Source organism: Oryzias latipes, chromosome 1, assembly GCF_002234675.1.
Source record: "Oryzias latipes chromosome 1, ASM223467v1".
NCBI lineage: Eukaryota > Metazoa > Chordata > Actinopteri > Beloniformes > Adrianichthyidae > Oryzias > Oryzias latipes.
The window spans coordinates 27,273,173-27,293,625 of NC_019859.2; the positions used below are offsets into that span (position 1 = coordinate 27,273,173).

The following is a 20,453-nucleotide window of genomic DNA, read 5'->3' on the forward strand; positions in this document are numbered from 1 at the left end:
AGTCTCAAGGAAAAATGGAGCTTCAGGAAAATAAAAAAAAGAAACATATTTTAAAAGTGATTTACTGAACTAGTCTAACAAAAATATCGGAGGCTACTGTTTGTATTCTTCTGTATTTTTCATTAAAAGAGGGTTCTACTCAAATATAATAGGGTTTCCTGTTAATCGTCATCTATGTTTTTATATGATTTCATTAAACTCATCAACCTCTCTGCTTTTGAAACACTAGTATCCACTGCAGATTCTCTCTTTTCCTGTAGGACTGTGCATGTTCAACTGCTGTCAACCAACTGAATTTCCCGTTGTGGGAAGAATAAAGTATACCTAATCCAATCAAATCTAATACTTAAGAGATAAAGTACATTTTTAGCCTTTAACACATTTTTTCCTGAAAACTGCTGGGAGGCGAGAACATAATTCCCACACACAAAAACTTTGTTAAAGCAAGTATGAATTTATTCTTTCAAGAATATGCCTTTTCTTACAGTAAAAAGAAATAACAAACCACATTATTTATGATAAATAATAACTAATTGTGTGTCAGATACAAAACATTAAACATGGTGACTTTCAAACAGGGAAACTGGTGGAAATTGGTATAACTGGCACTTTGGTCGTCTGAAAGTGACCTCACTTTCATGGCCACTAAAGAGCACCCAGGCTCAGTTTGACCTCCTCCAGGAGACTCAATAGGAGACTCAACAACCAGATGGCACTGAATATTTCCTACAGTCTTTTTCAAACATGGTGACAAGTACAAAAATGATTTGAGCCAAGAAAGGACTACTGCATCAAGCTCTCTGACTGCATCTGCAAGTGTGCCTGTGTGTGTTTGTAGATGAGTGCAACTACCGCCCACTCCTTCACTCCTACTCTGCTTTCCCACATACCTGTTTTCAAGAATCCTCATGCTAACCTTGAGACAGGGAAAGATCTACAGAAAATCAATGCGTAATAGCATTGCTTAAAGCGAAGATACAATATCCAGCTTGAAAATTGGATTTAAAAATGATGTAGTAGAAAGTAGGAAAATGATGGCTACATTTGTAAAGCTCCTCCTTCTGTTTTTTTGGTTTTGCGGCCTCAGCATTACCAATTATCTGTAAGCTTGATCTTTTTGGCCACTGCTATGTTAGAAGAAATTACCTCTTTTAGATAATTAGTGCATCAATCTGAGTCTAAATTTATCTGTTGCCCTCTCTCTCTGAATCCAGGCTCCGTCATTGCTCTCTTGGTGTATTCACAAAGCAGCCAATTTTCAACCCGTCTGTCCATTTGGCATCACCCATATTTGAGTCAGAGAAGTGATCATCTTACTGACGTATTTGCCTTTTGCAGTGTCGCCAGCCTGTGAAGCAATTCATAATCTGTGTGTACACAGATATGGATGCCCATCAGAAGTCTTAGCAACTTTGTGTGACCATGTGGTCAGCCATTTTAGTTCACACACTGTTTAATCACAGTTTTTTTTCTTTGTTTGAACTTTTTTTTTAATCAGTTTTTCGTTCCATGATGATTCAAACTCATTCATTCCAAGAAAGAAGCTTCGTGTAGGAGATATTCAGTGTCATATTATTTTATCAAGATTTCCATGTGCATTCAAGTCAACAATAATTACACATTGTATCAATATGTCACAGAAAGACATTCAAAAGCAAAATATCTGGCTTCCTGACAGGAAGCATTCTCTCCATGTGGTTGTTTCAAAACAACACAAGATTTACAGGTAGTGATGAAGGCTGTGAGCTGAACATCTACCGATAACTGGATTTATTACTTCTCTCCAGCAGGTTGCTGCCTGTACCGCCAAACCTCTCCATCTATGTTACCTTTCCTTATTGCTGCATGGACATCCCTTTTCTATTTCTATCATTCTCACTTGTTTGTTGAACATTTCTTTGAAAAAAAAAGATTTCCTGCCAACCGTTAGTTCTTCCTTTCCTCTTTCAGACCAGCTCTTCTTGGACCGCTTCTCCATTTTCATCCCTGGCATGTGCATGGCACTCATTTGAAAAGCACAAGCCTTCACAGTTTTACTGGATCTCAATGAAAGTGACTATAATGGACCGACAGACACTCTTGACATTCACAGAATACATATCTATTTACACAACACTTTAAGTGGTTACAGTATAGTAATTACTGCGCACTGACTCTAACAGTAATTGAAGTGTTTGCGGCAACCAGGTGAATGGATGCTTTCAGTCCACTAACAGTATCAACTAAGGTGACGTGACAGAAATGACACATCGTTTACAGCTCCTCTCAAATTTCCTTCACAAATGTGATGCACTGAGCCCTCAAACCCCTGATGGCAGGGACTTGTAAGAACATACAGGTAGGACACAGAAACCCATACCTGTCGAGGATTGTAGATATATGGGATGTGAGCTGAAGTTAGCAGCCCTGACAGTGTTAAGCCCTATAGGTGGTAGATTTGGGATCTAGCCAACCCCCCATCTCCCATACTGTTCCTTGAGGATTTGGGTACAGTAGTGTGGGCAAAGGGGGTACAGACAGTCTAACAAGGATCCTCCAGCCTTTAAAACAGACTGTAAGGAAAGTTGTGAAGACATAAGCGTCTGATTCAGCCAAATAGTAGGTGGGTGTTGAGGCAAAGGGTAAAGACAGAGAGGGCTAGTAGTACAAGAGAAGAGGGCCAGGAGCTTCTGGGTGAAAAGGAAGAAGGTGGCAAGTCAAACTCAGGTGGACATTCGAGCTCAAAGCACCTCAATGTGACACCTGAGTCCTCGTTGCCATAGTTTGCCCAGTACTCTTCTGGATCGAGTTTGGGCAGTGCCAGCTCTTCCTCCCCAAGCTCATACTTGACTACTGAAGTGGTTGTGGACGGGCCTTTCCCATACAAACCAGCCTTGACAGTTTCAGAGGATTTTTCAAAAAGACCTTTAGTGGAGGACTGGGGCTTGTTTTTGTGGAACCACCAGCGGGTTTTTGTGCTGAAGGTGGTGGTTGTGGAGCCAGCAATGGAGCCTGGGTCAGGCAAGGGGCAGAGGGCAAAGTCCATCTCACGAAGGAAGCGAAGATCCTGTCCGCGACGAGTTGAAGGGGAGGCGCAAATGACCTCTGAGGAAGAGACACGAGCCTCCCGGAACCACTCCCACAGGGCACGGGCCTCACAGCCGCATGACCAGGGGTTAGCGTTAAGACGGAGGAATTCAATGCCTTGGGTGTCCCTCAGTGTCTGGCTGGGGAGCTCAGCCAGAGAGTTGTTGAACAGGAAGAGCATGGTCAAGCGGCCGAGGTCACGGAAGGCGCGACGGTTCACCTGCCTGATGCGGTTGTCATGGAGCAGGAGACGATCAAGGTTAACCAAGCCACGAAACACGTTCTCTGAGAGGGTGCGAATGCGGTTGCCATGCAGAAACAGCTGGCTCAGGTTGATGAGGTCAGAAAAGATGTCATCCTGCAGGAAATGGAGATTATTCTCCTACAACAAAGAAGCAAATAGGAAAAAGATTTAAAAAAGGCAGCATAGACACAATTTTGTAAATGGACATGTGATTCTGTGGAAAAGAACATGAGTGGGTGGCTGCATGTGTGCAAGTAACTGACAGTGTGTCAGTCATCCAAATACATCTTAAGGTTCATCCAGCGCCCCTACCTGCAGGTAGAGGAACTGCAGGCTGTAGAGCTTGTGGAAGATGTCATGGGGCAGGGCAGTGAGCCGACAGCGGTGCATATGGAGGCTCTGGAGCTTCTCGAGTCCGCGGAAAGCTCCCCCCTCCAGCCTGTGAAGGTTAGGGTTGTCCCCCAAGTCCAACTCCTCCAAGTCCCTCAGCTCACTGAAAGCACCTGCCTCAATCCATGTGATGTTGTTGGAGAAAAGCCACAGAACCTGAAAACACCAGAAGGGAATTTATATAATCAATAATACGTAAAGACAATCTGCATGTTTTCGATTCGAACGCACTGCAGTGCTCCATTCACTTCGCTTACCTGAGTTCCAAAGCCAAAAGAGCCAACTCTGAGCTCCGTGATCCGGTTGTTCTGCAGGAACACGCGCTGCGACTCGTACGGCACTCCAACGGGGACGGTGGTGAAGTTCTGCGCCTGGCAGCTCACGGTCATGGGTGTCGGGTAGCACACGCAGCGGTGCGGACACGCCGATGCCGGATTCGGCTTGCCGAGGACCAGCCACACCACCAGCCACAACGAGAGGCCACCTGGGAGGAAAGAGGAGACTGGGGTGAGCTGGAGCTGTCCGCGTAACGCTGCTCAGCTGAGCAGGGAGGGAGTCGCGTCCCAAGCAGCACTTGGCACCAGAATAGCCTAGGCTAAAAAAGTCCCTGTTAAATATTGTGATATTTATATAAATATTTTTTTTAATAAATGATTTTCGCGTCGTTATAAACTACGACATTTAGATTAAAATCACAGGTTTATTCCTGCCATAAAAACACAGACAGTCTTTACGCACGGGCAGAACTTTCAACAGTTGAGTTCACTAAAACAGTGATCACTCTAAATTTAAATGTAATTATTTTGACTTCGACTTCTTACAATCAGCATGTCTTATAGCGTTGCGTAGAAATGAGCGTTGCTTTGAAAAGCAAATAAATCAAAGTTTGCGTTCAGTAGCTGTACCTTTTCATTGATTGTTCCACGTTTTAAAGTCTAATCGAAGATTATTTTCCGGTGAAAACAATCAGAAACTATCCCAAATAGAAATAGCAAAATAAAAAGCAACCCCACTGTCTGCATTCATAATGCATTGAAAGCCAAAGGAAGCCGAAAGAAACTTACTTTTGCAGTTGCGCACGATGGAGCTCCGTCGGCTCCGAGAAAGAAAAGAGTTGTCCATCCTGAACCAAAGCCCAAAGCGAGTTAGCCTGAAAGAGGCGAATTAATGCCTGCTATCTCCGCTGATGCCCTGGTTTCCGAGTCGGAGCGACTGAGAGTGTGCCGGCTGATGGCCACCAATGTCCCATTTATACCCAAGGATGCTGTTGTTGCCTACGGCAGCGGGTGCTGTGGATTCTCCTACGTCACCAGTGTGGGTCATGAATGAGTGAGGGCGGTAAGAACCGGAGAGGGGAGGGGTTGACCTCAGGGGATTCTGTTTGGAGCTTCGACGCGCGTAAAAGCTGGTTGGAGACGTGCGCTTGGACTGTGAGAGAGGAGGAGTCTGTGCAGACGCACGTAGAAGAGGGATGGAGTGCGAAAGAGTGAATGGAGAAGCAGCAGAGGGAGGCGGGAGAAGCCAACAATGATGACTGGGCTGTGTAGGAGCCATGCACGGGTAGGAGAGGCTCATTTCCTGGACGGCACTCTTTGAGACAGTTATGGTTCGTTTCCGGCGAACTGCAGCCAAACAGTAAAGTAGAATATCTCCTAGATGGTTGTGTTTCCAGAAACAAGGATGCCCTCAAAGTATGATTCAGCCACAGAAAGAAACCAGAGTCAGGAAGTGGCCACTCAAAACAACTGTGATTGAGGAGCATTTTTGAGGAAGTTAACACAATTATGATGTTTGTATTTCAGTTATAGCTCAAGATTCTCGATATAAAATATTAAAACATTCTAGTCGCTTTTCCAAGCATATTAAGGATAATGTAAAGGTGACACAACAAAACCTTCTTAATCCTTGTGCTATCTTAGATTAACCTCACCCTTACATTGACGTGTTCTCCCTATGACAAAGGTGGAAAGATTTCATGTAATCCATGGACACCAGTGAAGTTCAGATATCATTGAAGAAAAAAGGTTCAGAGCACTGTCTAGTAGGTCTAGATGACCCAACTCTCAATGTTAAAGTGCCTAGGATAGCACAAGTGTTAAATATATCATGCAAAATCCACTTTTTGAGTTTTTAAGTGTATTATCATGTTCATTCCTCACAGAAAGCAACCCCAAAGTGGTATTTTGATCCAATCAAGGATTTCTGAGCATTTCTCTTAAAACCTGCCCTCTAAGCACCAACCTTTCTCCACCCAGAAAAACAAGCGGGTTCTCACATTGTGACGCAGAAAAGTGAGGAACAGCCCTTTTCAGGAAAAGCTTGCACTTTCTCCACGGAGCTAGCTGTGATTGACAATATATAAACAATATGCACATCCACCTTTGCAGAAGTTTGGATGTTTGGTTTTGTGGTCAAGAAGCTGCCGAGGTCAGCTCTAGGTTGACGTCATGAAATGGGCGGCAAAAGCCGGTACCTCAGAGATATAGTTGTCTCACTACCGGGCAACAAAATGAACTGTGAAAATAATTTATTTTTCATTAAAAAATCATTCTTTAGTCTGCCAAAGGTCTACCTCCACCTGGGGCTCTATTAAACATCTCACTTGATCTTAAGAACGGTGAGGAAACAGACTAGAACTACCTGGTCAATGACCCGAAAAGAGCTGGGACAGCCCTAACAAAGGATACTAATGTTACTAATAGTAAAACACACTTCACTGTCACAGAGGACAATCCTGCAGGGTACAAGGTTCTCCATGCTAAAGCCAGCTCATGTTCATGCCTATTAAAGGTTGTCAGTGACCATCTGGATGAGCCAGAGGAGGTCTGGGAGACTGAAAAGTGGTCAAATGAAACCCAAACATTTCACCCAGACAACCAAGGGGTGACTTTGGAAAAAGAATTGAAAAGTTCTGGAAGCCAGTTTTCAAAAAATCATCCAACAGAGGATCTGTGGAGGACGTTTGTGTCCACATTGCCTAGCGACAGCTCTAAAACATCACAGCTAAAAGAAGATCTGCAGGGAAGAATGGGCCAAAACAGCAGCTACAGAGGAAATGTTGACCTCAACCAAGGTTACAAAGTATTGAAATTAACTTTTATTTACCATGATAAAACTAAAATTCTTTCAATTTACTAAGTTCCTGGATTCTTTCTTTTTTAATTATGTCTCTTCCAGTTGAAGCATACTTATGGTGAACAATAAAACCTTTCTTATCGTGTGAAGACAACTTGTGGAATCTTTAACTGTCAGATACCTTAATGCCCTACGGTAAATACTAAACATACAATGTTCAGACAATAGTTACTCTGATTTTGTGTAGTCTTTAACAATTTTAAAACACTCTGACAATTATTCTGGAAACAAATGTAACATTTTAATAACATTAGGAATAATAATGTTTTGTCTGGCTTTGAAAACTATTAAAAAGCTCTTGGCAGAAATATGCAAGTGACCTAAACTTCTACTGCATAATTCAATAAAAGCATTTTGACATCTAGCAATGAGAATCTTTGAAATTATTTGAAAAATCTTCCACAATTATGGATAGAACAATCTCAGATTTTGGTTTTGTTTCTTTTAAAATGAATCAAGACTGAGAGCGAAGTCAATTCAGAAAAAAGCAAAGAGGAGTTCCAAAAGATGTGATTGGTGGATTCATGCTTGATATGCACACACATCCACAATCCTAGAGTTGCTTCCTTTCATTTCAGTACAAACAGTGCATGCGAAACATAAACAAATGAGTAATTTCAGGGCTCTATCACACTTTCTAAGTGTTATTGTTTTTTCCCACTTTGCTGCTTCTCATCTCTTTGGACCTGTGGATTCACAAAGGTCGCTTAATCACAAGTTCTTCAATGGTTTTCCTCCTCACACTCTACAGCACCTGCTGCGCAAGTGTGTGTTTGCATGTATGCTTGCTGTGGGGAACTTTGTCTAAATGCCACCGTGTCCCGTCTGCCAGTCAGCCTTGTGCCAGTCACCCACACACCCGGTATGCAGTTCTGTGTAGGCATGCTCTTCTAGGTTTGCGTGATGATCACTACGTCATGTTTGTGTAATCCCCACACAGAAAACAAAATGTGGCTTCCCTGGCCGCTGCCTACACTGACACATCTGTCAGCCCTGTCTATCTATCCATCTGCATGTCTGTCTGTCCGTTTGGATCCTCCCTCTCTTAATTTCTTCTGTTTTGGGCTGTGATTCATTAGCAAGCAATGACTGCATCCTGACACCTACTGATGAAGCATGATGTTATCTTGCATTTTCTTGGCGTTAAACTGCCTAAAATAAACCACTTTCAATGAGTATATCGTTGGTTTTTCTGCTGGAGATGTGACTCTTCAGATCTGCTTGACATGAAGATTAAACTGTTCAATGGGATGTGTGACATACTCAATGTTTTTCTGCTGCTATAAGGTAAAATGCAAGCCTCTGATGGATAAGATACATTGCTTCATGTTTTAATTAAAATAGGATTTACAGGAGAAGGTGTCCTATACACGATTAGACTTACCTAATTTATTTTGCGCACTCTAAGGTGCATTTAAAAGCCTTTATTTTTTTCTAAATGACTGTGTCTTTTATAATTCGGATCGCGTTATATGTGGAGTAATTCTGGCAGTGTTTCCTGACGTTGAAGCGATTTTGAGAGGGACACGGCGGTCTGTCAAATGTTTGGATGGGTGGTATAGTGAATAAGTTAACGTGTGTGTTTTTTTGCTTTTGTACAAGGTTGTGAGTTAGTGTGACACAGTGACGTTTGTTTTAGCTTTGTTTTTTTATGTGTTGCCAACAAAGCTGGGAGTTAAGCTACATACACACCAAGCATGTGATGTGAGTTCACGAATGTGCCAAATGGGCATTCTTGAACACGCTTTTAGCATGTGGTGTTCACACTGGACTTTTGCTACCCGATACTACCACATGTACCTACAGTTGAAAGAGGCTTGGTGTGAAATGTCGAAGCGGTGCAAATCTCCCAAATCTTTCTCCAAGTATTTTTTCTTTCACAGCTCTATTTTGATGTATGAAAGACTTGGTGTGATTATAATTACAGCTGGGCATTAACCACAATTATTAAAAATCAATCAAAAGGATGCTACATACATCACTACCAAATCCGAGTCCCTGATTTGTCAAAGTTCAACTGCTTTACAGTAACTTTTAACGTGCATTTAATGGCCAGACGTTTTGTACAAAGAGCCCAAAAATAGACTTAAAACATGTGAATGTAAGAGTTTTGAAGGCGAAAGCCCGAAACCCACATCTACATTTATTTACGTAGACTTTTTTATGGAAGTGGTTGTGCCTTTCCGAGCCAGATGTTCACGCAGCATTACAGGTATTGTGAATACGCAACTGTGGGGAAAGCTTCTAATGTGGCTAACGTCTAGCTTGCTTATAAACAAGTTCTGGAATTACAGGGAGCACAGGTAATAAAATCTGACTGACTTAACTACTTACATTTGACTCTTTTGTCTCACTTAATCCGCCTTATAATTTGGTGCATCTTAAAAGTTCAAAAATAGACCATTCATTGAAGGTTTACCGGTGTATTATAATGCGGACAATACAGTATTCAAAAGACTTGCATAGATTGTACAGTCACTTGTTTTAATATTACTGGGCCTCTGTAATGACAGGCTGTGATAAATACAAAAGGATGTGAGCACAACAATGTGAAAAGCTCAATATATACCGCAAAAAATGACTGCTCAAAAAGCACAGAAATAGTAAAACAAAAGACCCAGGACATTTTCTACTTGCAGGTGACTCAACATGTCAAATTGTTTTAAAGAAAAGCCACAAATGGCTCGCTGGATGATCCAGACATCTGTCTCATGTGCGGCTTAAAGACACCAGCACGTTTCAGTGTTTGTCCAATTGTCACAGACAAAGCCATCGCTGCTTTTCTTCACAGTTTTTCTCACCTTCTGAATCATGCCTCTCTTTGTTTTCCTTTACACCCTCCCATTTTTCTTTTTTGTTTCTGATGTTCACTCGGCTGGCGTCATCACTTCCTCTTAACCATATCTGTGACTGTCTTGTCTTTCCACGCACTGTCCTGTGGTATGTAACACAATGCTTTGTAGCTTCCTCTCATTCGTTTCTCCACTAATAAAGCAACATTTCTTAATCTATGAAAGAGCTTTTCTGTAGGGGCATTTTTATTTCATGCTTTTGTTTCCATTTATTTTCTTGCTCCTCATTCAGGAGTTTTTTATTGTTTTCATATTTACTGTAGACTTAATGTAAAGATTTTAGCTGAAGTTGATGTTGTAATTAATTAATCCTTTTACAGTGGAGCATTAGCTCCAGTGTTTACATTCTTTGGACTACTTTGGACTAGAACTCTTCCACCGTTTACGCAATTAATTTAATTTCCTGTGGATCCTAAATAGGAGAAAAGCAGCGCTGCGCTGATATGCAACACCTAAATATATAGAATATCAAAGTGTGCGTTATTTAGGTTTCACCTGCGACATCTCCAGTGTTAAGCTACATTCACACTAAGCAACGCGTGTTCAAGCAATCACTTTCAATGAAAAGTCTATGTAAACATGCGTAAATGCATGTTTGGGGCTTCTGGGTTCAAAACTCTCGTGTTCACGCGTAGCTACACACATTTTTAAGATTGTTTTCTGGCTCTGCGCACAAAACGTGCGGCCATTGAACACGCGTTGAAAGTTAAAATAGGTTAAGTTTTGACCAATCAGGGACTGGTATTGGGTAGTGACATATGAATGGCGTCCCTTTTAATACAAGGAAGTGCCAACTGTTTGAAAATCGATCATGCTGGAGAAAAATAATATTGCGGTTTGTCACCTGGCCGGAATTATATCACACCAAATCTTTTGTGTATCAGAGTCAACCTGTGAAAGAAAAAGCCTGAAGAAAGATTCCCAAGATTTGGTCAACTTTGACATTTTGCATCATTCCTCTTTAAACTGGACATATGCAAGTAAACAGTAGAAAAGAGGAAGAACATCTTGGGCCAAACGCACATTCAGTAACCCATGTTTAGCGTGTGCCTCAATGCATGTCACATGCCCCGTGTGTCTGTAGCATTGAAGGATTATAGGGCCTATTTTATGCTTTTCTTATGTCATTCAGAGTAAACTATATCCATATATATGATCCTATATTATCTTTGATACACTAAATAACAATTTTTATGAAATATGAATTATGCTTGCAGCTTATTTTGTTACCTAGACTTTAGACGACTCGATCTCTGAGGCACCTTGTGCGTGCCGCCCATTTCATGACCTCAACCGCGACAGCCTATTGTGTTTTGGCCTCATTTCTTTTCATTCGTTCATCGCTTTCTTTGCACCTCCACCAGCAAATCGTTTGCTCCTTTTTCTGCAGTGTCTTCTCAATGTCATCCATCTCCTTGCGCCATTCTCGGAAGCATTTAGAATCCACCCCAAAATGTTGTGTAGATTCCTCACCAGAATGTTCTTTGGCGTAGGCCACCGCAGCAAGTTTAAACACTAAACAGAATGAGCATTTCTTGGCTACACTGACTCACAAAAGTGAGCTACGCAGACACCTGTCATCTGCACAAGTGTACATGGCTTCTAAAGTAACACTTGTTAGACCCAGCATTTATTGGAGACAGGACACAATTGGACACTATACAGTATGGTATTGTGCATTTAAAATGAAAGCATTTTAGCCGATCACTATTAGCTCCACAGAGAAAGTTGGGGCGTGTGTGTTAGCCTGGGGACGATGCTGGCAGTACAGACTCTTCCTGGAAGGGGCTGTTCTCACCGGTCTACATCACATCCTGGGTTGGGGGGGTTGGTTCTAGAAGCAGGAACACTCAAAAATGCGTAAATGGATGAAAATTCCGCTTTGGGGTTGTTTATGGTGAGGAATGAACACTATAATTTACTTAAAAGCTCAAAATGAATATAGTTCACTTAAAAAAAAAATGTTTTTCTATCTTTCCATGCAAATAGACCAAAATGACAATCCTTGAAAATCATTAAGGTTTAGTGTGATGATGTTCAGTGTGACATTTAAAGCGACTGTTTGCGATTTCCTTACATTATGTGCCTCAACACCCACTGACCTCTGTCGGATGACATCATTTCATGGTTGAGCTGATATTGTTCTGAACTAATTTCCCTTAGTCACTGTGGCATATTTAGTCTATCAATTAGAAAATTACATGATCCTAATTTTACGTAGTATTTTAAGCTTTTATGTATTCATCTTTGTCAACTGTTGTGTTTTCAGATGAAGCTTATTAAGGTAATGTATATTGTATAGCTGATATGCTTGAGTCTAGTGTTATAATTCACTGATAAATCTATAGTCCACATGAGTAACTAACTCGAAAAATAATGAAAAAAACTCTGTTGATGATTGTGAAGCAAGTTTGTTTTTCATCATAAACCAAATATTTTTTTTACTATTTTGCTTTTAGACAATGCAGTCTTTTTTATTAAATGAACCCTATAATTTATACAATCCTAATTTCAAATCACTTTTTGTTGTTCAAATGTAACTTTACACGGAAAACATTGTTTTAGGTATTAAATGACAACATTGTCATTATGTTAGACTGCATAGACTGTGTTGCTTCATTTTACAAAAAAATATTGGTTGCCTATACTTTAATTGCTACTAGGATACTATTTATTGTGCTAAATGAGTGTATTTGATATCCAATAAACTGAGAGTTTTCATGACCAGAAGTCAAAAATGGTATCTTAAACCACTCTAGTAAGCAACAGTCATTTTCACTACACTGCTTGTCCTGTGCAAAGTAATTTACACAATGTTGACTGGACTTCCTTTGGTCACTTTCTTTCTTTTCCTCTTTGTGTGCACGGGATCAATAACAATACTCTTCTAATTCCTCTTCCAACTTCTCCATCATTCTCTCATTCACTTGCTGTTCATATCTAAACTGCAGATGCATTTAATGAAGCTTCAAGTTAAAAGTGAAAAATAAACGTGCCACTATTACTCCAATATACAATGGGGCAAAAATATTAACAGATAAGACAGGTGAGGTCATTTTCAATCAAGATGCACTTTACTTAAGTGAGACAGAAGGTTAAAAAAAGAACACATGAAAACACATTAAAGGATTTTCACAACATGTATTTGTGAAATAAATTATATTATAAATAAATAAATATTAAAAAAGTAAGTATTTGTTCAGTAGCAAAATTTCTCCTTAATATTTTATAATGCAATATAATGGTAATGGCAAAAGTCGAAAATTTCCTGTAGATCTTTACCAGATTTACTCACTCAATTGCTGATATTTTGGCCCATTTTTCAGTACAGATTTTTTTAAGAGCTGTTGTGTTTTAGGGCTGTTGCTAGGAAACACGGATGCAATCTTGCTCCATGGATTCTGGCCTGAGGTCTGGAAACTGGCTAGGCCGTTCCAGAACCTTTAAATGCTTTTTATATAGGCATCCTTTTAATAACTGGGCAGTGTGTTTATTCTTTCCAGATAGACAGCGACAAAGCATGATGTTTCCACCCTCGTGCTTTTACAGCGGGAATGGTGTTCTTGAGATGCAACTCTGCACTCTTCCCTTTTATGTTACTATAGTATCCGTTTTTACTGTCTGCCAGCTCTCTTCAGATTATTGACCAGTTACCCGTGTCGTCCTAGTATGTTTCCCCACCATTCTTTTATATTATTTGTACTCCACCTGAGATCTTGTATGGAGCTTCAGTTGGAGGAAGATTGTCAGTTATCTTGTATTTCTTCCATTTTCTAATAATTGCTCCAATAGTTAACCTATCCTCAGAAAGCTGCATGGTTATTGTAGATTGGTTCATCCCAGTCTTGCTCAGGTCCACAAGCTTGTTTCTGGTGTCCTAAGACAGCTCATTGGTCATGGGCATTGTGGAGAGGTTGACTGTTTATGCACAAACGGAGTTCAAACAGGTTCCAATAATACATGTAATCAGTGGAGGATGAAAGATTTGATTTGATTTGAAATGGTTTATTTCAAGCAATCAAAGCAAGAATAATGCACAAAACAATACAATCAGCAGTTATCCATTCATACAAGACATATCAAACTTAGGTTAATTGGACATTAAGTAAAAGATTGAAAGGGAGTGGAAGGAACCCCTTTCGGTGTTCTACCATAACCATTTTATTTCATGATTTATCATTATCCAGTTCATTACATTTTATCAGAAATCAATGCCTTACCAACACAGTTTCAGGTCATTACGAATGCTTAAGTATCAATAAATAACATGACAATGATGAATTACTTGATAATTATGTAAAATAGACAGAACTCTATTTTGTATATCGGCATGCCACATACAGATCAATTGTCTCAAATATATTCAGATTATTTTCATTAGAAAATCATGATTATGTTAAAAAATAACACTATATCTGAAAACAGACATAACAAATCATGATTTTTTTGGGGCAAGTGAAGTGATATAATTAGAGATCAATCACTTTAACCATCTTAAATAATTGATTAAGCAAAAAAAAATTATTGTACATTGTGCCATTTTACTAGGATTCACTAGGATTCAGGAACACTTTAACTTTAGGACAATACCAGAAGAGATGGATGACTGTTTCAGGGGAATTGCTGCAAAAACTACAGAGTGTATCAATGTTTAATCTAAATCTATTTTAAATAAGCTTTTAGCTGGGTAAATTCTGTAAATAATTTTTTAAATGGCTTGTAAAGATCACCCCATATTTGGTCACGCTTTAGATTGGGGGGCTGCAAAACATTCAATAAACTGTTAATAAGAAAACCTTTAATATATTTATTAATCCCATACAAGCAATTTCTAATTGGCTTGTTAATAGGATTAACACATGCTAATAAATGTCTTCATAAGCAGCTTAATACTACATTTCTCATGCTTGTTAATCTCTTATGAGTAGTTTATTGAGGAATATGTTAATGTATTTGTAAACAGCTTATTTAAACTTGTAAATCAGTTGTAAGACATTTACAAATGCTAATTGTGGTACTTATAAGCAATTTACTAAAACATTACTAGTGCTTGTTAATGTCTAATAAATAGTATATTAAGGACTCTTATTATAAAGCGTTACCGGTGTTTCTACATAGCTTGGCTTGTCACCCCGTGTCCCTGGAGCATATGCTGGAGTCACCTCATTTATTTTCTCAATAATGTCAGCAAGGGAAAAGAGGTAACAGTCTACTGACAGCAAGTTATTTCTGAGCGCTGTGCCTTTAATTTCTAGAAACTCCACAATGTTTTTAAAGACGAGAGGTGCAGTTGCGTTCAGAAAGCCTTTGCACTTTGGTGTCCAACAGCATACGCTCAAATGTATTATTCTTTTCTCAGCGAAGACTTAACTGCCAACAAATTAGGACAGTGAAAGATGCAGTGCTATTTTCGTAATGCAGTGAACCCACTCTACGTGCCAACCATAGAGGGGCAATTTGTTTGGCACAAGCAAGAATGATGTTAAAATGACTAAAATTCTTTTATAAATAGTTTTCCAGCTCACTGAAATTTTTCTGTCCAAGTGTATCGGTTATGAACTAGGCTACTTTTCGAACGCAACCTTTGTGCTATCTTAGATGACCCCACCCTTACATTGACGTGTTTTCCCTACCATGACAAAGGTGGATAAAGGTGGAAAGATTTCATGTAATCCATGGACACCAGTGAGGTTCACAAATCATTGAAGAAAAAAGGTTGAGCGCACTGTCTAGTGGGTCTAGATGACCCAACTCCCAATGTTAAAGTGCCTAGGATAGCACAAGGGATAAGCTCCTCAGTGTCATGATTGCTGCTGCCAGCTGCATTCTCCCCTCATCCTTCTGTGCACTCACCAGGCTTCTCAGCTGCTCGCTATTTTCCATTATTGTGTATGGTTATTTAAGGTTCTGTCTTTGTGTTTCTGTTTTTGCAGTGTCCTGTTTAGTCCTGTCAGTTATCTCTTTATTTTGTTCCAAATTTGTTGAGTGTTTTTGGTTATTAAATCTTTTGGCTCCAAACTCCTTGGATTCGAGTCCTTCCTGCTCCTGGATCCTTTCTGGTTACGAACCGTAACACTCAACCACTTCACCGTAAGATAGACAGCGAATATAAGTAATCATGAAGGCATTATTGTCTCTGATTCCATTTCATCCACTTCAATACTGAATGGATTGACACAGAGCTGTGCTGCACAGAGTTGTTCGCCAGTATGAAATGACATATCTTTTATTCTTCGCGACACATGGTCATTACCAAGTAGGATTGCTTTCTGTGGCAATGGCTCCTTTTACTGCTGGACCACTAGCATCTCTCCTACAGTAAATGGTAGCCCACTCTTAGTAATCAACAATGAAGCATTTTAGGGAGTTACTAATCCTCTCTCCAGAAGTTTTGAACTCTGAGCAAAGAGACAGCTGCAACTGCTTCATTGCTCCATTTAAAAAGACCAGTTTACAAAGTAGACACAACAGGAGTTCCACCTTCCACAGTGGGTCCTCTCCTCTGCACTGCAGCCAAACGTAAACATTTTGATGACATAACTTAAATATTATTATTGTTACTATTATTATTACTGTTGCAAAATAATTTTTAAGTTCTGTGAAACTCGTTAGTGTTTACAGTGCAGTGGGGAGTGAAAATGACACCCCCATAGAAACACTTTTCTAAACTACCCACGATTTTTTAATGTGAATGTTCTATTTCACAAGTACTTTTTACACGCTTTTCTTTGACTGTGCTTTTAGAGTTTTATATTATTTGTTGACAAAAGGTGAAAACAAAGTGACATCTTAAAAATTCAAGTTTAATCCCAAAATAACCATTTGAAATCTGTTTCACGCCCATCCAATGGGAGCAGGTTCCACACAACTGTTTATGTTTGCTGTAATCTAAAATGTAGCACTAAAGGACAAAGGAAATAGTCCCTGAGTAAGATGTTTTCAAATATATACTATATTCCAAAAGTCCTTTCCTACAGAATTAACACTTTTCATGCTTTTCATTATACCCTCATGTTTAAGTTTATCTGTAGGCTAAATGTGTCAGAAAACATTCTCATCTCGTCTGTTAGTGATAATTTATTTAGTGCCATACGCTTTCAGTCAGATATGTGTCAACGCTGGAAGAGCTGCTTTTGTATCTGATTTTTTTTTAACCAATTTTTATGTTGTTAGTATTGTAAGAGTTTGTATACTTCTTTCTATCTCTGCCTTTTGCCTCAGTCACAACCTTTGGGTTGAGTTTAGGATGTAGCCCCTACTCTTGGACAACCCAAAAACCTGCAGCACCTGCACAGGTCAAGCTACGTCCGTCCGTTAATGAATGAAGTTCCTGTGTCAAAGATGAAGCTCTGACTGCATCATCTTAATATTTATTTGAGAGATTCCAGCTGAGGAAAACCAATTTCCCATTACTCCTCCATGCTCACACTCCCCTCTCTGTGAGCTTTAAACTGGGTTTTCTCCACAGGGAGAGTAGCTCCTGAACCCTGTGCTTGATCAGGAGCATGCTCAGATGAGAGACACAACCCAGACAGGCTCACTTTCTGTGATGAATCAGTGTTTGATTTTTTCCGCCTTCTGATGTGGAGACTTCCATTTGCTGAACTCTTCTCTGTTTTCATCAGTCTTAATGGTCAAACACACTTATCAAACTAAAGAACATTTTGAAGGCTAAAAGCTGGCAGCTAGTTTTTTCTCTCTCACTGTAGTCAGTTTTGAGTTCTTTTTAGTTTTAACATTTTTTATTGTTTTTGAGAAAAACAAGCAGCAACAGAAGAAAAAACAAAAACTAAATTTTCAGCACAGCAAAGTCACCGCACAGAGGCAAACACATCAGCTAGTTACATACATCCAGTACATTACATAGATAATGTCATGGGGAACCAGATTATCATTATTTCAACCAGAGGACAATGTTTGGACCACCTTTATAAAGAATGTTGACAAGATGGTAAGGAAGGTGATCAAGCATAAGCTTCCATGGCTCATAAAAAGCATCAGAATTGCCCTTTAAGAGGGCACTGAGGCGCTCCATAAGAAGAACTTTGAATGCCTCTCTGTACCACTGTGTGACAGAAGGAGGTTGTCCCTGAATCCACTGCAGCAGTATGCATCGTCTTGCCAGGTGTAAAAGCTTACGTAATAAAACCATCTCCTGACCAGATAGAGGCAGTCTCTCCACAGACACGCCAAGAAGAAATAACACTGGGCTAAGAGGGAATCGTTTTGTGAAAAATACAGCCGAGTTCTGTTACAATATTTTTCCAGAATCTGGTGACCAAAGGACATTGCCAGATGCAGTGATAGTAGGTTACTTAACCAGATTTACATTTTATACAAAGAGGGGAACATTGAGAATTAAGTCTATGCAGAAGCTGTGGAGTGTATTGAAGTGCTGAATTCTATATTGATTTTCTCTGAGTCTGTTGCAGGTGAACACTGTCTTGGCAGATACAAAAGCTTTAGACAATGTTTTACTACTGAGCTCCATTCCCAAATCCCGGCTCCATAAGATCCTGGTCCCTCCAGTTGAAAGGAGGTTTAGCAGGGTTAGTTGTCCGTAAAAAAGTGAAATACATTTCCTTTTGGTTGTGGCATCATCATTAAATTTAAGAAGGAAGTTTTCAAGGGAATTCAATATATGTTGATCAGCTGGAAAGGTGAGAGATAATTTTACAGTGTCTCACTTGGAGATAACCAAAAAAGTAGTGTACTTAGACAAACATTTCTCCAGTTCTGAGAATGTTTTCCTTTTAATTTTGAGAGGTAACATTTGCATAGGAGACAGTACCCTAGGAAGGATATTAATTTTTATCAAACTTATTCTACCTAGCCATGAAAATGGGAGGTCAAACCACCTGGTAAGGTCCCTTTTCACTGAAGCCAGGACTGGACCAAAGATTAACTTGTACAACTCAGCAGTATTTGCAGTAACTCTGATACCCAAATAGGTAAAGCCAGCTTGATCGCCTAAATGGAAAATCCACAGGAGGAACCCACTGTTTTTTATTTTTATTTTAAATTGCAAACACAAACAATAAAGGGGAGAGTGGACAGCCCTGACGTGTTCCCCTGCTTAGGAAAAACATTTCAGACACCGGACAGTTTACCAGTATCCTTGCAGCTGCTGCCCTGTACAGTAATTTCACCCACCAACTAAATTAGTTTGGAGTTCTTTTTATTAATATTCTTCAAGCATTGTCTGTAACAATCTGACTTGAATTTTTACACGTTTTCAATACGCAGTCTCCCATAACCGATTTTTCACTTTTCTTTTTTAAATGTGTTTTTTTAAGACATTATGTTCACTCCCCTTCAATCAACTAAAAGTTTTTTAACATTCCAATTGTAAAGAACTATTCACAGCAAAGCAACAACATTGTAAAGGGTTACAGTGACGGAAACAACATGTAATCATCACTCCTAATAGATCATGTGGCCTGATGACGTACAAACCTAAACAAACTGATTCATCTGTGACTAAAACATTTAAAGAAATGTTTTCATCCTGAAATAAAGAACTTCACTTGTGGGATTTTCAGAGAAGTTTTACATGAAAATAGGGAACTTAAGATATAACGGAAATAAAGTCAATAAGGATTACATCAAATCAGCAGGAAAGCTGTAAAGTTTGTCCTGTATTTTTTCATGTACCACAGCTTATAGCAACATTTCACTAAAAAAGATGTGAAATTAGCTTAAAACTACACTATATATATATATAGAGAGAGAGAGAGAGAATTTCCCCATTGTGGGATAAGTAAAGTTTCATATATATATAATTTTGTTTTTTTCGGCAAGAATTTTCTTATATGTAATTTAGCATAGGATAGTGGCATAATTTTCTTTCAAATTTTGTAGGTTTACTGTCCAGATTTCAGCCTGGACACCATGGTGTTGTCATAATTAAAGCCATTATGTTACAGCAATCTTAATCCAGTTAAAATTTTGTACTTTTTGTGTGCTATTTCCAGAAATTCTAGCCTTCCATGTTTCAGAGGTTTACATGCAGAGTTAGAAGACTACTCACTAATGCGAGCGTAAAAGTTTGGACGAGTCTTAGATACAGTAAGTGTGTCAGTCAGACCTTATGAACTGAATTTACAGTAATGCTAGAACTTGTTTGTGACACGCTGCATGTTATCCCTGTTAGAAGCGTTAGCCACGCTAGCGTGTTCTTAATACTTATAACTCCCAACCTCATCTTCCAGCACTTAAAAAAAAACAGACGGATACTGCTAAAACACGTTTGTGTAACTATGCTAACACCCAACCTTGTTTGTGACACGTTAAAAAAAAACACAGTTTGACACCACTACACATTAGCCATGTTAGCATGTTCACAAAAACACCTAACCAAACATTTTAAGAGAGCCCCGTGTATTTCTCAAAATCGCTTAACATCAGTAAACACAACCAGAGTTAATCCACATTGCTCTTGATTGTAAAATGTACTGTCATTTTTAGAAAATTAATCCTTTTAAGTGTGTCTTGTGGTTAATTAAAGGCCACATTTAAATGAACTAATTGAAATAATGTGAAATTGTTCGTAATATTTCATTTAGTTTGCACTTATAATCTTTTTTTTTATCATTGCATTATTTCCATTTACAAAAGAGATTGTTGCTCCAGTCACACTCGCTTTTAGGGTCTCTCTCTGTGACCCCCAAAGGGATTCAGCTGAAGATGAATGGATGGATGGTTTTTCAGAAGGTGTTTTGTCCCGACTCTCAAAAAGCACTGTACTAATATTTGGTCCCATTTTC

At 39.3% G+C, this 20,453-nt stretch overlaps 1 protein-coding gene and 1 long non-coding RNA gene across 2 annotated transcripts in view; one reads left to right on the top strand and one right to left on the bottom strand.

Moving 5' to 3' along the window:
- Positions 1 to 1,064: 1,064 nt before the first annotated feature.
- On the bottom strand, positions 1,065 to 4,993 carry LOC101165034 (reticulon-4 receptor-like 2). The gene is made up of 4 exons (XM_004066121.4): positions 4,765 to 4,993; positions 3,958 to 4,184; positions 3,623 to 3,856; positions 1,065 to 3,448 (listed from the first exon to the last, which is right to left on the bottom strand). Exons 1-4 carry the CDS (start codon positions 4,820 to 4,822, stop codon positions 2,588 to 2,590), a joined length of 1,380 nt encoding a protein of 459 aa, XP_004066169.1. The 5' UTR covers positions 4,823 to 4,993; the 3' UTR covers positions 1,065 to 2,587.
- The window catches only part of LOC110015951, a 50,422-nt gene continuing 34,071 nt past the window's right edge, over positions 4,103 to 20,453 (top strand). Inside the window, exon 1 of the long non-coding RNA XR_002874023.1 lies at positions 4,103 to 4,207. This is a non-coding gene — a long non-coding RNA (uncharacterized LOC110015951). The remainder of the gene's footprint in view (positions 4,208 to 20,453) is intronic.

Bases quoted from the DNA above. Each gene is read 5' to 3' on its own strand.
- LOC101165034 (XM_004066121.4), bottom strand. From the start codon at position 4,822: ATGGACAACTCTTTTCTTTCTCGGAGCCGACGGAGCTCCATCGTGCGC. The intron at 4,185-4,764 runs GTAAGTTTCTTT...CTTTCCTCCCAG, and splicing joins CATCGTGCGCAACTGCAAAA to GTGGCCTCTCGTTGTGGCTG. The intron at 3,449-3,622 runs GTAGGGGCGCTG...TCTTTGTTGTAG, and splicing joins TGCAGTTCCTCTACCTGCAG to GAGAATAATCTCCATTTCCT.